The sequence below is a fragment of the Nelumbo lutea genome, chromosome 3 (genome assembly GCF_056320005.1).
Source record: "Nelumbo lutea isolate HS-2025 chromosome 3, American lotus-T2T, whole genome shotgun sequence".
Lineage (NCBI taxonomy): Eukaryota > Viridiplantae > Streptophyta > Magnoliopsida > Proteales > Nelumbonaceae > Nelumbo > Nelumbo lutea.
Window position 1 is genome coordinate 26,246,327 of NC_142686.1, and position 16,595 is coordinate 26,262,921.

Sequence of the window (16,595 nt, forward strand, 5' to 3'; positions counted from 1 at the left end):
TCATTTGCTTGGGAACAAGTTTAGGCAGGGCTTGAGAGTTAAGGCGAGGGCTTTTTCTTGCTTAGAATCTTAACTCTTGTACAGGTCAAGGGCCAATTAACTAAATTTTGTTCTGGAGGAAGTCTCGGTGTGCTTGATGTTTGCTGATGACACAGTATTAATTGAAGAAACTAACGAAGGATTAAATGTAAATTTAGGTTTATGGACAAGTAGATTAGAAACAAGAGATTTCAAAATAAGTAGGACTAAAACAGAATATATACAATGTAGGATTGGAGAGCAAGAGATAATGCGACCTCTTTTGTTACCTTGGTTCAATAATTCATAAAAAAGGGGAGATTGAGGAGGATTTTGATAATATAATTAGAGTATGATGGAAAAAATGGAGGGGTGCATCTAGAGTCTTATATGTGAAAGGTAAATACCATTTTGTCTAAAAGGAAAATTCTATAAAACAGTTGTAAGGCCAGCTATGTTGTATTGTATGGTGCAGAGGTTGGGCAATTAAGAGAGCATGCTCAAAAATTGAGTGGTAGAAATGGGTATTCTTAGATGGATGAGTGGTAAAACTAGAAAAGAATAGGGTTAGTAGATTAGATGGGTGATAAAATGAGAAAAAGTAGACTAAGGTGGTTTGGTCATGTGCATAGAAGACCATCTACAGCACCTGTTAGAATAAGTGATCTGTTATAAGTTGAAGGGGATAGAAGAGCCAGGGGAAGACTGAAAAGGACTTGGGTGGGAGTAATAAGAAATGATTTAAGCACAAGTATCTTGTTGATGGATATGATGCTGAAGTCTGAACAGAATGGAATGACAAAATGGGAATCATATAGCTGATCCCATATATTTGGGACAAAGCTTAGATGATGATGATGTTTTACATTTGAAAAAAAGATGTATATGGAGTTTTGTCTGCAGATGAGGGCTAAAAGTGATACCGAACATTAGAAGTACAGTAAATCATTGAAATTTAAAACCAGAGGATGCTTATTGTTTTCATGCATCGGAAGTTAATAACTTGAGCTCCTAGCTGGAAGAAACTTAGGGGCTTTGGTAAACTGGTATGCTACTGGTGCAAACTGGTTTGGGATGTTTGTTACTATATTAGTTGTCTGTAGGGAAAAGATCGACTTAGAAGTTTCTTCAGTTTGTGAATAGCATGGAGGAGGGTTTGGGCAAGATTCAAAAATCACTTGAAAAAAAAAGAAAGAAAGAAGCTTTTAGCATAAGCATGGTGCCAAGGTTGAGGCTAATTGGTGGTTTTAAGCTAAGAATGAGTAGTTGGCCACAGAGATTTTGAAGGGGGGGTCCATAGAGGTTGTTTCAGTCACTCAATGAGGTTATACCTGTTTCCCCATGCAACATAGTTTATAAATAGATTCTGAGGGACCATAGTGCTTGAAACATGAGTTACAATATCTGGGTTTCTGAGACAGGACTTGTATCATGTGCCATCTCCCTTTCCGTAGTTTTCTAATAGCTGTCTAGTTTGTGCATCATGGGGGAAGCCTCATATTTCTATTATTCAATGTGCTCTTGATGTCCATCTTGTACAGTTATTCATAATATTACTCTCCTTATAACATAATTCTGTTCATTTTAGTCTTGCTGTTAAAAAGAAGAATAGAAGAATTTAAATAGTTGCTGTGAAGAAACTCCCTGATGTACTATTTTATTGTAGTCCTTATATTATATTGTTTCTCTTATTTATTATTATTTTCACTTCAGTCCTGCAAGGGTCTCTCTGTAAATTCTCTAAATTCTGTTGCCTTGCAAGGGCCTCTCTGTAATATCTTTAATTTCATTTTCTATATAAAGGACCCTTGGGGTAGGGTCGAATCATCCATTCTTCATCCCCAGATTTCTGTATTCTGCTCTGGGTCTGTTGACAGTTGCAAAGTTTAAGAATTATGTGAGAGGATCAATACTGAATACCCTTGACCTGTTGCAGAGAAACAAAAAATACGAAGATCTCCTCCTTCACTCTGTTGTATCAAGCTGTTATTTTATGATGTATTATGTGGAAAAAATTCTAGTATTTTCTACTAAGTTGTCATCTAATGACGTGCATCTTGACATCATTACCATTAGAGGTGTTTGAATTCTTACTAGAGAAGAGTTCAGTGACTTCTTCATTGATGATGTGATTAAAGGATGGTCTAATGTGGTGACCTCGTTGATTCATGGATGGAGTGTAATGTGGACCTTGTTTCCATCTTCTTATGCTGTGGTTTCAATGCATGTTGTACAAGGTCCATCCGGGATAGAAGGCAAATTTAGAGGCCATATCAAACATATCATCCTGGTTTTTCCTGGGTCCCATTGGCAAGGGGAATTTTCTTTAGGCAAAGACTCTTCTTTTATTACAGATCTTTGAGTGATCTTGTTGGGGACATCTAACTTGAGGGTAAAGGGTGATTTTAAGTTGTGGGTAGATGGATAAAAGGTACTGAGAAGGTGCCCTGGCCATCCATCACCAAATTAGAGAGGCTAGATCTTTAGCATCCGCAGTGAATATCTAGTTTAGATAATTGTCAAGATCAGCCAACTCCCTAGTCGACATACCTGTGAGAGGAGGTGTCTGGAGTATAGATTTGTACTTGGTGCTTCTCCCTACCTTGTTAACTATTTTTTCTTGTTCATGTTCCCATAGTTGGGCCAGGTCTTTGGCTGTTCTTCTCAATATCCCCCTTGTGATTTGAGAAGACTAGTTGCTTATACTTTGCTTTCATTTCAGGTTTTTTTTAATGAATTTTGCTTTCATTTCAGTTGATGATCAAGAAAAATCACAATATGGGATGTCTTTTAGATTGATGAACTATTTACTACTGTCATATGCCTCTAGACACGAGCATATTTGAAGATATTGTTATTATTGACACATACAGTGTTCTATTCAGAAATTTATGCATATAACAGGGATAAAATTCAATAGATGCCATACATGCAAGGGCGAGAAAGGAAGAATAAATGAAAGAAAAAATGTGTTGAAGATGTAAAATGCTGAAGGAGTGTCAGTTTTCATCACATGGTACAAGATAACCTATGGGATACAGCCAAATACATAGCTCATTCCTAGAGCAACGGAAGCAGATCCATTATAAATGGCCTCCTTTTCGGTAGAGACCTATGACAATGACACTTGAAGACTACTATCAAAATGTGTGGATCAATTTTTTCCCATAAAATGCAATAGATGATTTATTGATGGAGAATTTGAAGAGAGTGATTGTTATAGTTTTAGGGGAGGCTACCAAAACTTGAGTTGCCACTAGTCAGCCGTTTGGCCTCACTTGAGAGCTTTTATGTTAATACACCAGAGAAAGGGACATGGCGGGGTATTTTGGGTGAATAAAAACTTTTCTGTCTTATCATTTACAATAGAACAATAAAACGTCAATCCTCTATTTATGATTATTTTAGTTGCCTCACTTTATAGTTTATGCTCCTTTGTATTTTAATTTAAGTACTGACCCTATGCTATTATTTCTCTTCCAGGTGTCCTGCTTGCAGAAATTACAAGGTAAATTTTATACATTTTTTGAGGTTGTTTTTATAATGCCTGCTATTGGTTATAATTTTGCTTATTAAGCAATATATATGCAGCCCCAATATGAAAAGGTTGCAAGGATTTTCAATGGAGCTGATGCAGCTCATCCTGGTATTATAATCATGGCAAGGGTAGACTGTGCGTTGAAGGTACTGCTCACTTATTGTTTTTGGAGTTACATGGCAGTCATATAGATCCACCATGCCTTGTTCTTAGAACTCTAATTTGGTTAATTCCTCTTTTGTAGGTTACATTCTTTTCCCTTGTCTTGTATTTAGATTTCCACTCTGTAAAACATTGCTGTGTTCTGAAGCTACTTACACTACCATCTCCCCAATGTAAGGATTAACGGGGAAAAAAATAAAACTGCATCTCATGAACATATATTTGCTTATAATGGCATTACTAAAACAAACGGAGCCTTGGTTATCTTTTCTTTTTTGATAATTAACAAGAAATTCATTAACTATGAGACTTGTTGTAGAATGCGATAACATAATATTATGTATAATGTTTTTTATAGTAAAAAGAGAATTTTTTATTAAGAAAAAAAAGGAGTTATAATCTATTCAGGTGTCAAGGTAAAACCATGAAAGAAAAAACCAAAAGAACTCTCAGAGTTACAATTTTATTACTCAAGTACATCCCAAAATTTAACACCTAGATCTGAATTGCAGACGTGCAAATTCAGGGTGAATAAGCACCCTATCTGCCATGCACTTGCCAATGACCACCACTATCTTTTTAATCTTCCAATGATTATCTTTGAACACTCTTCTGTTCCTCTCTCTCCAAATGGTTCAACAGATAGCAAACGGAATGCAACTCCAGACCACCCTAGCCTTTTTACCTCCTCCGAACATCAATAAGCTAACATTAATGTAATAGAGGTTAAAACAAGAAGAGACAATACCTATTTGTTCCCACTGAACAACTTTTTTGTTCCTTGGTTCTTTCAATATTATTTATTCAAGAAATATATGCTGCTTCTGATGCATAGAGAATATCTATTTTGCCTTTCATTCAACTGATAAGTTTTCCCTTTTAAGATGCTCATAATTGGCATAACAACTTTTCTCTCTAATTGTTACATCATTCTTTTTTCTCATTGTTATAATGCGACATGCGTTGCCATCTGGTTAGAAGTTTAGTTTGATGATTACTCTCTCTCTCCTTTTTGAATGTGTGGCAGCACAGATAAATATAAAGCTCTGCAACAGGTTTTCTGTTGGCCATTATCCTATGCTCCTTTGGGGCCCTCCAGCTAAATTTGCTTCTGGTGGTTGGGAACCTAAAAAGGAGAAAAGTGAAATACTTGCTATTGATGATGGACGAACTTCTGAGCGCTTGCTTGAGTGGATTAATAAGAAAATGGGGAGGTATTGCCTTTTCAATTTAAAAGGCTATTTCCTTTATCTATTTACTCTAATGCTTCTATAATTCTGAGGTGAAAATTTTCATTAGTAGGCACCATCCAACTCAAATAAGAAGTATTTAGCTTTTTTAAGAACTAGTTTCTACCATATACTTCCAATAATATAGATCAACCAGAAAATAACTACAACAAAACTCCTTGGCAGCATATAGCAGTGGTAGCATATAACAACTGAATACTAATGTAAATTCTTCTTTCTATCTCAATAAAATATTCTTCTGTTTTACTGATAAAAAAAAATCCTTGGCAGCATATAACCTAATAGCCAAATCATCTAAACTATCTAAAGTCTTCTAAATTACAGGGCTAAGTATATTTGAGTTCTAGCAAACAAATATTTACCTAGTATTACTTAATCTATTTGTTGAAATTTGTTATTGAAAAGCAAATGTGTTAATTCTAGCAAACAGTTATTTACTTCATATTACTTAATCCATTTATTGACATTTATTGTTGACAAACAAATGTGATTCTTCGGCATCATCTATTTATTTATTATTCTTTATATCACAAATAATAAATTACTCAGTCTTGGTTAATGGGGTGGTCAAAGACTATTTCTCAGCTTATAGAGGCCTTAGACAAGGAGACCCACTCTCCCCGCTCCTTTTCACCTTAGCTGTAGATGTTTTAGCAGACTAATCTCTAAGGCAGATGGGGAAGAGGAAGTGAGTGGTTGGAGGATTGGAAGAAACAATGTCCGGGTAACCCATCTATAGTTTGCTGACGATATCATAATATTTTGTGAAGGAGGTGACAGGCAAAAAGTGAGGAACCTTAGAGCATTATTACAACATTTTGAGAAGGTCTCCAATTTGAAGATAAATCTGGATAAAAGTTGTGTGGTCGGTGTCAATATGAATGAGGGGATTATTCAATCTGTGGCAAATTGTCTAGGTTGTCCCGTTTCTTCTTGGCCCTTGCAGTACCTAGGTCTCCTTTTAGGGGCTCACCCAAGAGAAAGTAGTTTTTGGAATCCAGTTTTGGAAAAATTTGAGAAAAGGTTAGCGGCTTGGAAAAGAAACTATATCTCTATAGGGGGTAGAGTGACTTTATTGAGTGCAACCCTAGCGAACCTACCGGTCTACTTCTTGTCCATTTTTGGGATACCTAATAGAGAGGCTAAGAAGCTGGAGAGGTTGATGAGAAATTTTCTTTGGGAGCTAGGGGAGGAAAAGAAAGATCATTTAATTTGTTAGAATGCTCGAGTCAGGGATATTTTGGTCATTCTGGATTATTTGCTTGAGAGTGAAAGGTCTATTGTATCTGATTTTAAGTTATGTGTCTCATCTTCTATGAGGGGCAAAATGGTCTTTCTTGTAACTCTAGGTTTTTGAATAAATACAAGTGGGCCAGCTAGGGGAGTGTGATTTTTACTCTCTTCTAGTCTGGCCGAACAAACTCTCTTTCTCTTCTTCTTCTTCTTCTTCTTCTTCTTCTTCTTCTTCTTTCTCTTTTCTTTCTTCTTCTCTACTTCGACCTAGAATCTGCTAGGGTTTATTTACATGGTATCAGAGTTGTAAGGTCATATCCTCATTTCTTTCTTGCTGCTGTTCTCTTTCTGGGTTTGCCGCCAACTTTCACAGTCATCTTCTTCTTTTTCGACTGACCTGAGTGGAGGTTCGATAAGGGGCTGAAAAGGAGCTGTCGTTTTGTGGGCCTGGAGGTGAGAATGCTTCCAGTCGTTGTTGTGGTGGTCGTTGAAGTGGTATACTAAACCCTCTATTCAGTATCGAAGAGGGCTGAATGTGGACAGGTATGAACACTACTGTTGTTTGTCCAAGTAAGGGATTGTGAATGTTTTCTTTTTGCTTCAAAAGTTGGTTGTGGTGATGCTCGGTGTGACTGATATGCATTTTAGTCGTGTTCCTCTACATTTCTCTTCATATGTATGCTGAAAGGAGAGTTGTCGACTACTGAAGTTCACAACAGCAATATTGGTGGTGGTTATGTCGTGGTGATTGGTGTATCTATGTTTCTAAATATTTAATAGTGATCTCCTAGACCTTGTGTGTAATCAGTTATGCAGTGTGCATCCCAAGTGTTTGATGTGAAGATTGAGTGATTTCAGTCTTAGTGTGTTGATGGTAGATGGTACTACAGTGTGCAGCCCAGGTGTTTGATGTGAAGACGTGATTTCAGCCTTTGTGTGTGGTGCGTAATGTGTATTTAAAGAAGCTGGAGTTGGTGGTGTTACAAGTGAGATAAGCCTTGTGAAAGAGTGTGAGGTTGTGTTGTATATTTGAAGGTGAAATAATTAAGATGGCTTCATTTGAAAATGGGAATGATAACAAAACAGGTGTCATGCTTTTTCTAGACTATCTAAGTGTTCAAATGACATCCATCAAGTTGAATGGTGAGAATTATGCACCATGGACAAAATCTGTGGGGGTGTTCTTGAAGGCCAAGAGGAAGGTAAAACATGTAAGAGAGGAGAAACCTCCCTCTGATTCCCCTTGGTTCAGTGACTGGGAACAAGAAGATGCACAAATAATGACATGGCTCTGGAACAACATGGAACCAAAGATTAGTGTGAACTTCATGTTCCTAGATACAGCTAAGGAAATTTGGGATCATGCTAAGAAGTTGTACTCTGGATACAACTAGGGTGTATCAGTTGTACCAAGAGTACTTCAATTTGAAGCAAGGGAGTCAAAGCTTAGAAGAGTACTATGCAAGTTTGAGGAACATTTGTAATGAGCTCAATGTGTATCATCCTCTAACATCAGATGTTCAGATCCAACAACAACAACATGAGCAGCTTGATGCGACAAGGTTTCTTGTGGGGTTGAAGGCTGAGTATGAGCCTGTAAGAGAACAAATATTGGGAGGATCTACTCTTCCCTCACTTGAAGAAGTTTTTGCTCGTCTTAAGAGGACATCCATTGAGTCGGTAGAACATTCTTCTCTCTCTGACAGATCTGGTTTGGTAGTGACTAAAGGGGGTGGTCATGGAAATAGAAGTGGTGGTGTCAGGAGTGGACTCCCAAGCAACTGTGGTGGTCACATGTTTAGCAGGGCCAATGGTTGGACTGGAGGCTAGGACTCAGGGGGAGGCCGAGGAAGAGGAAGGAGTAATACTCAGAGAAAGTGTACACATTGTGGTTTAGAGGGGCACACAGTTAATTTCTTCTATGATTTGCGTGGTCCACCCAACACTTGGGCTAACCATGCTATGACTAAGGGTAGTGGCACAATTACTGAAAGTCAACAAACTGACCCATTCCCCTCCACATCTACTTGTGCTTCTGAGAAGGAAATGGTGAGTGTACCACGTGCAGTATATGAGCAGTTCATTCAAACATCTCAACAGAACACCGCTATACTTGCCCATTCAGGTATGGCTTGCTTAGCTTCCAAAGCCTCACATTGGATCATTGACTCTGGGGCCTCGGACCATATGTATGGGACTCATGATGTATTTTCTTCCCTTTCCCACTCCTCCACATCTCAAACAGTTACACTTGCTAATGGTTCTACATTTCCTATCTGTGGTGTTGGTGATGTTAATCTCTCCTCCTTGTCTTTATCATCTGTTTTATATGTCCCTAAGTTCCCTTTTAACCTTATGTCTGTTAGCAGATTAATCAAGTCTCTTAATTGTTCTGTAACCTTCTATCTTTCTTCTTGTGTGTTTCAGGATCTCAAGACGGGGAGGAAGATTGGTGGAGGGCATGAAGCAGGTGGATTATATTACCTTGATGGTGGTGGTCCTTCAGTAGCTTTTCAATCATCTCTTACTCCTCTTCAATGGCATTGCAGACTTGGTCATCCTTCTCTCAAGGCCTTGAAGTTACTGGTTCCTTCCTTGAGTCATCTTTCATCGTTACATTGTGAGTCATGTCAATTGGGTAAACATCGTAGAGTCTCATTTAGTCCAAGAGTTGATAGTCGTGTCTCAAGTCCTTTTTCTTTAGTTCATTCTGATGCATGGGGTCCAATTAAAGTGGTGTCATACAATGGGTATAAGTATTTTGTAATCTTTGTCGATGACTTTTCAAGGATGACATGGATTTATCTTATGAAAGATCGTAGTGAGTTGTTCCCTATCTTTCAAAAATTTTATGTTGAAATACGCACTCAATTTGGTGTTCATATTAAAATTCTTCGCTCTGATAATGCCAAAGAATACAACTCCTCACCATTTCAGCAATACCTAGAACATCATGGGATCAATCATAAATCTTCTTGTGCCTACACCCCACAACAGAACGGTGTAGCTGAACGGAAAAATCGACATCTTCTTGAAACTGCTCGGTCCTTGATGATTAATATGAATGTCCCAAAGTATTTTTGGAGTGATGTTGTTCTCACATCCTATTTTCTGATCAATCGGATGCCCATGTCAATCCTTGGAAGTCAGTTGTTTCCCACTTTGTCTCCATTTCCTCTTACCTCAATAGTCTTTGGCTGTGTTTGTTTTGTTCGACACTTGGGGCCTGGGGGAGACAAGCTAGATGCTCGAGCTACTAAGTGTATCTTTCTTGGCTACTCAAGGACTTAGAAAGGGTATAAGTGTTATAACCCTAAATCCCATAAATCGTTTGTGTACTCTGATGTCACCTTCTTTGAATCAGTTCCGTTCTTCTCAGATGCTGGGGTCTCTTCCTCTCCCTCTGTGGTTCCCCTTCCTGTACCTGTTGTGAACATCATTCCAGAAGCTCCTGTTTCTACTGCAGATGCACATCCTATGCTTGTTACTACTGAGAGGCTGCCAATCACTCAAGTGTATACCCACAGAGGTGCATCGGGCCCTCCTCCACTTCAGTCCCTGTCGACAGATCCTACTACTGCTCCTTCTCCTTCAGATCCTGATCTTCCTATTGCTCTGCGGAAAGGTAGACGTACTTGTAGTTCTCATCCCATTTCACACTATGTTTCTATTGCTCACCTTTCTGCTTCTCATTGCAAATTTATATCATTACTCTCATCCGTTCCCATTCCCAAGACTGTCCAGGAAGCTCTTACCTCCCCAGGGTGGCGGCAAGCCATGGAAGAAGAACTCTCTGCTCTACAACATAATCACACATGGGAACTCACCGCTCTTCCTCCTGGTAAGCACACGGTTGGGTGTAAATGGGTCTACACAGTGAAGTATCTTCCTGATGGCAGTGTGGAGCGATTGAAGGCGAGGTTAGTGGCCAAGGGTTATTCTCAGTTGTATGGTGTGGACTATATGGAGACATTTTCTCTTGTGGCTAAGATTGGTTCAGTTCGGGTGTTGATTTCATTAGCTGCTATGTATGATTGGCCTCTTGTACAACTTGACATAAAAAATGCCTTCCTGCATGGTGATCTCGTTGAGAAGGTGTATATGGAGCAACCACCAGGGTTTGTTGCTCAAGGGGAGTCTGGCAAGGTGTGTAGGCTCAAAAAGGCAATCTATGGATTGAAACAATCTTCACATGCTTGGTTTGGTAGGTTTAGTGAAGTGGTGAAAGCCTTTGGGATGAAACAATGTCAGGTTGATCATTTTGTGTTCAGCTATAACTCAAAGGATGGGAAAATCTTGCTAGTCGTGTACGTGGATGATATTGTCATAACTGGGAGTGATAGCAATGGAATTAGTTGAAAACAGTCCTAGAAGTAGGGACTGTGTTTGAAACAAAGGAAACTAGCAAGAGAAGATTAGAGAAGAAGAGAGAGCTACGGCAAGAAGAGTTAGAGGATGAGAGTTTCGAACAACCTCCCTCTAACTCTCTAATACACTTTTATTAAGTTAATCTTTTAGTAATTACAAGAGAGGTCCTTAGTTGGACAAGAAATTACAAAAGAGGAACATAAAAGAGTATGGGCCCAGAATAAGGCCCATTACAGAGAAGAACATAAAGATAACATATAGTAACAGCCTATGAGCCATTCAGCCCATCTTCTCTACAGAATTGACAGGTTGAAGAAATTCTTACAGGACCACTTCAATATGAAAGATCTGGGGAAGCTGAAGTATTTCCTGGGAATAGAGGTTGCGAGGTCAAAACATGGGATCAACCTACGTCAAAGAAAATATGTTCTTGATCTACTTGAATAAACAGGGTTCTTAGGTGCTAAACCAACAGAGACTCCTATGGAACTCAATGCCAAGTTGAGTGTTGATGCAGGTGAAGAGTTTGATGATCCTGGAAGATATAGAAGGTTGGTGGGAAAATTGAACTACCTGACCATTACCCGACCAGACATGTCATTTGTTGTGAGTGTGGTGAGTCAGTTTATGCAACATCCTCGGGTTCCTCACTGGGAAGCTGTTCTGAGAATTGTTAGGTACCTAAAGGGTGCTCCAGGTCGTGATTTATTATACCAAAGAGGAGGAACTCTTGAGATAGTAGGGTACATAGATGCGGACTGGGCTGATTCTATATCAGACAGGAGATCAACTACAAGGTATTGTACCTTCCTTGGTGGCAATCTTGTAACTTGGAAGAGCAAGAAACAAACAGTGGTGGCAAGAAGTAGTGCAGAAGCAGAGTACAGGGCTATGGCCCATACTACATGTGAATTAGTATGGTTGAAGAACTTGCTTCAAGAGATGAGATTCTCAATTGACAAACCCATGAAACTATATTGTGATAACCAAGCTACTGTTCACATCTCTTCCAATCCTGTCTTTCATGAGAGAACTAAGCATATTGAGGTTGATTGTCACTTTGTAAGAGAGAAAGTGATAAGTGGGGTGATAACCACATCTCATGTGAGCTCAGGAAATCAATGGGCATATCTCTTCACAAAGGGATTGTCTCGGGGAAGAATAGATTACATTTTTAACAAGCTGGGACTATATGATATCTCCATCTTGAGGGGGAGTGTTAGAATGCTCGAGTCAGGGGTATTTTGGTCATTCTGGATTATTTGCTTGAGAGTGAAAGGTCTATTGTATCTGAGTCTAAGTTGTGTCCCATCTTCTATGAGGGACAAAATGGTCTTTCTTGTAACTCTATGTTTTTGAATAAATACAAGTGGGTCAGCTAGGGGAGTGTGATTTTTACTCTCTTCTAGTTTGGCCGAACGCTCTTTCTCTTCTTCTTCTTCTTCTTCTTCTTCTTTATCTTTTCTTTCTTCTTCTCTACTTCGACCTAGAATCTGCTAGGGTTTATTTACATAATTAATTGGGGAATAGTTTGTAGGAGCAAAGAATAAGGTGGATTGGGGTTAGATTGGTTAACTCTCAAGAATAAAGTCCTATTAGGAAAATGGTTGTGGAGGTGGCCTAGAGAAAGGGAGAGATTGTGGCATGAAGTGATAGCTAGCATACATGGAAGACTGGGAAACGGATGGGATGCGGGTGTATCAAGACAAGCAACGTTGGCATCTCCTTGGAAAGCAATCCAAAGTATCCTCCCTCAATTTCTCAACTTTGTCGGGTATGATATCAATTCTGGTAACCTTGTTTTATTTTGGGAAGACACTTGGGTGGGGACTGCTGCTCTAAAGGACCAATTCCCGTTTCTTTATTCTATTTCCCTTTACAAGGAAAAAGCTATCTCCCATTTTCTTCCATCTCCTTTTTCACCTTCATCCTTAACTTGGGATTTTGGCTTTCAGAGAGGTTTGAGGGATGATAAACTTAACAATGTCTCAGATCTGTTGTCCCTTCTTGGCAGTGTCTTTTTGGACCCTCTTAGTTTGGATGTGAGATTATGGTCACCTAATCCAAAAGGGTACTTCTCTTGTGCTTCCTTTTTGAAGTCCCTCCTCTTCCCCAAGTTAGAGGGGTTTTCTGACCAAGGAGATCTGGTTTAGACCTGTTCCACCAAAAATTGTTATTTTCTACTGGAAGGTGCTTTATAGAAATATTAATACCTTGGACTGCTTGCAAAAGAACAGGCCTTTCATTTGTTTATCCCCTAACTGGTGTGTACTTTGCAGGGCTAATGGGGAGGATTGCTCCCATCTACTTGTATCTTGTTCCTTTTCTAGAGCTATTTGGAGTTGGATTTTTTTTTTGTTTGGGTGTAGGTGGAATTTGTCCACAGATTTAAGTCAGCTATTCGATCCTTCCTTTTTGTGTGACCTACAAAAAAAGGAAAAATGATGTGGAGATGTATTAGAGCAGCCGCATTGTGGATAATTTGGGAAGAAAGGAATGCAAGAATATTCAAGGAAAAGGAAAGAAGCATTCAGGTTGTTGAGGATTGCATCATGATTAGGGCCTTTCATTGGTTGAGAACTATGGACCTCTTTCATACTTTTTCCTTTGATGATACTTGGAGAAATTGGTTAGTGGTGGCTAACAACCATACAAGGAAGGACAGGGTTTTTGCAGTGTGGATCCCTCTGCCTAAAGGATGGGTAAAGCTGAATTTTGATGGCAGCAGCCAAGGAAACCCAGGCCCATCGAGAATAGGAGGGGTACTAAGAGATACGGAGAGCAATATATTAGCCTTGTTTTCAGGTCCTGTGGGATTAGGAGACTCTAATAGAGCTGAGATTTTGGCGGCGGTACAAGGGATTCAGATTGCAGAACAATTAGGAGTTCAGCATTTGGTAATTGAAGGAGACTCTCAAATTGCTGTGGGATGGCTGACAGATCCAGCTTCAGCCATGTGGCAACACAAAGATTTATAAAGGAAAGTCAACCGGTTTACAAGAAATATGACAGTCTTTCGTTGGGAGGGAAGATCAGCAAACACCTTAGCGGATGTATAGCTAAGCAGGGGGCTACCAGGGAACAGTTATTTTGGGCTGCTTTGTAATTGTATTTATGACTAATTCTGTTTTTTATTTGATGTAATACTGTACTGAAGAGGTAACAGCTCGTGCCTCTTTTGAGTTCCCTGTACTGCCTTTTCTGAATTAATAAATTATATTTATTCATAAAAAAAGTGATGACATGAACAGTTACCAATTATCCAAGCTTGAACTCTATTTCATGCATGAGAAAAGGGCATCAAGGCATCAAAAGCATGCTCTATTATATGGTACTGTTTTTTCTTTTCTTTTCTTTTTTTTTTTTTTAACATTAACATTGCTAGAAATCTTGTTTCATCCTTGTGCTTCTGCACTTGGATGAATGAACATGTGCATTTCTGGGCTCCATGAATGAACATGTGCACTAGAAATCTTATTTCATCCTTAGTTGAATGAACATGTTACTAAACTTGAAAAGTGATGACTGAAGTGATATTGCATTAGGAAGAGTCTGGAACATAGGAATATAAGAAAAAGTGTCAGAACTTATAAAAGAGGGGAGGTCTTTACATATTTCTGGTTTAACAGTAAAGACCAAGTGAAATTTACTACACCATTGTTGGTTTCTACATGGATCTGCAGGAAGGATTTCATTAGGAGGATGAGACAGCGAGAAAGAGATTTCTAGTCTATATTGGATGTTATAATAGAGGACGTGTAGACTGATGCATGCTGTATAATTTGGGAAGAAATTTCTAGAACATTTAGGAGTTAGGATGATGGTACTTTACTAAAGCACACTGTAGAACTTTGATTTACATTAATAAAATTAACAATTGTGGATAAAGATGTGCAGAGTTTCTGCTTGTATTTATAGTCTAATAGAAAGAGGCACTTTTGGTTTTTGGTCAGTGTTCTCTCAATACCATTATCTTCTTAATTCTTCTTCTTGTTCTAACAAATTTGTTTTTACTCAAGTCTCCTTTATCTCTCTGTAAAAGAGGTGGAAAATTTTTAAATTTACATTCTATAGGTTTCAGTTACATTATTTGCCCTTTTACAGCTGAAATTCTTATTTCCACCTTTTAAACACAGAAAAATGCAGCCTTACTGTCAACCTTATGTCTGGCCAATAAATCTGCAACACAGTTAGCTGTTCTAGGAAACCTCATAGAATCCTTGATGAGATGATGTTCAGTTTAGAAACCAAAAATATTGCTTATCTTATGAATAGTCTGCACATGCAACCAGTAGCTGTCTGAGAGTCACCTTCCACCTCAATGTGATAGTAACCTATGGTGGCCATCAATCTAAGGCCATGAACAGGGAAAAAATATCCTCTCTGATTGACTTTTACTGCATTAGATATGGAGCGACAAACATACACCCTAAAATTATATACTTAACAGGTAACAGTTTGAATTCGATGCTCCCTCTTTGCTTGATTACTATCTAAGAAAGATGAACAAATGTATCCGTTGAACATTGATAAAAGGTGTCTGACGTGAAACATTGAAAACATGAAAGGAGGCAGATCAGCAAAGTTTACTTACAAAAATAAAATGAGATGAAAGAGAATGCTTTGAAATTTAGATATAGGATGACTAATGTGTTTCAAACACAATATAGTTCATCTAAGTTGCAAAAATAAATGAGATGTAGCTAATATTTGGAAACAAATGTATATGATAAAATAATTTTCTCCTTGTATGATGGTTAGCATATGGTTCATGTGATGTAACCAGGACACTGTATCTGGGATGGTGAAAATTCAGAAAATTGATTGTCATCGTACATAGTTTAATCACATCCATATAAGCATACATAACAAAAGGAACTTATAAAAGAAGGGAAGAGACAGGAGGCATAGAAACGGTATATGTGTAGGGGGTGTCAATTGGACTGGATTTGGTTCAATCTGATCCAGTCCAATGTGTGTCCATTATAAATGGATCAGGTCCAATCCAATCCAATGAATATTTTGGACTGGTCTAATTTAATGTCTGGACCGTCCAATCTGTTCAAATTTGTATTAATTTAGATTGGTTCCAACCCAAACCTGGTCCATTGACACCTATATTCTTATCTTTTATCAATGGACCAGACATTGATTCAATCCAACTCAATCCAATAAATACTTTAGACGATTAACTCTGGACTGGTCCAATTCATTATGTCTTATTGGTCCATCCAATCCATCCAAATTGATTTTGGTTGGACGGGGTCCAACCCAAAACCGGTCCATTGACACCCTTATATATGTGTATTTTTTTCTGTATGATGTCATATATGTATATGTCAGTATGTGTATATTTAAAACAGTTAATAGTAATTCTTGGTACTTACTCTTGTGCTGCTGTGGGGAGGTGGAAAAGACCTGCGAGGCAAATGATGCTTGACATATGTGATATTCTTTCATATCTTTGTAATACTATTTTTACAGTTATTGATCAAAATGATGATGATGATAGTAATAATAGTAGTTTACTTTAAAAAAAAAAATAGTAATAGTAAAAGTAAATCAGGAACCTGGTTTACCACACATGCTTTTTTTGGTGGGTTTCATTCTTGGATAATCATGGAAAGGCTTGGGGGTGACCCTTGTTTCTTATTGGGTATTTTTGTAGCTTGATTTTATCTCCATCCCATCTTTTGCTCTGTTTTGGTTGTTTTTAATAGTTAAGTCATTAATAAAAATAATGCTTACTATATATTTTTTATTTTAAAGCAAAATAAAAAAAGATAAATTGCAGTTCCCTTGTAGTTTGATCATTTCTCTTTAGTGCTTGTATCCATAGAAAAAGGTATTAATAAGATGAAACACTGTTGTTTTTACCCTTCTTTGATGAAAGACGGTATTAATTGATGAAAATATATCAAGACTGCTGCCTCAAATGCTGCTGTTATGTACTTTGAAGAAGTTGATGTTGCCTTTTTCATTTTTTTTGTGTGGGTTGACGTATTTCATTTCAATGAAATTTATGG

The 16,595-nt window shown here is 38.1% G+C and overlaps 1 protein-coding gene across 4 annotated transcripts in view; it reads left to right on the forward strand.

Annotated features, from left to right (window-relative positions):
* The window catches only part of LOC148863777 (sulfhydryl oxidase 2-like), a 58,526-nt gene that overhangs the window by 957 nt on the left and 40,974 nt on the right, over positions 1-16,595 (forward strand). For all 4 annotated transcript variants that reach the window (XM_088977613.1, XM_088977615.1, XM_088977612.1 and 1 more), the window contains exons 2-4: positions 3,502-3,526; positions 3,610-3,702; positions 4,751-4,932. In XM_088977613.1, the coding sequence (XP_088833739.1) occupies positions 3,502-3,526; positions 3,610-3,702; positions 4,751-4,932 (300 nt within the window). The remainder of the gene's footprint in view (positions 1-3,501; positions 3,527-3,609; positions 3,703-4,750; positions 4,933-16,595) is intronic.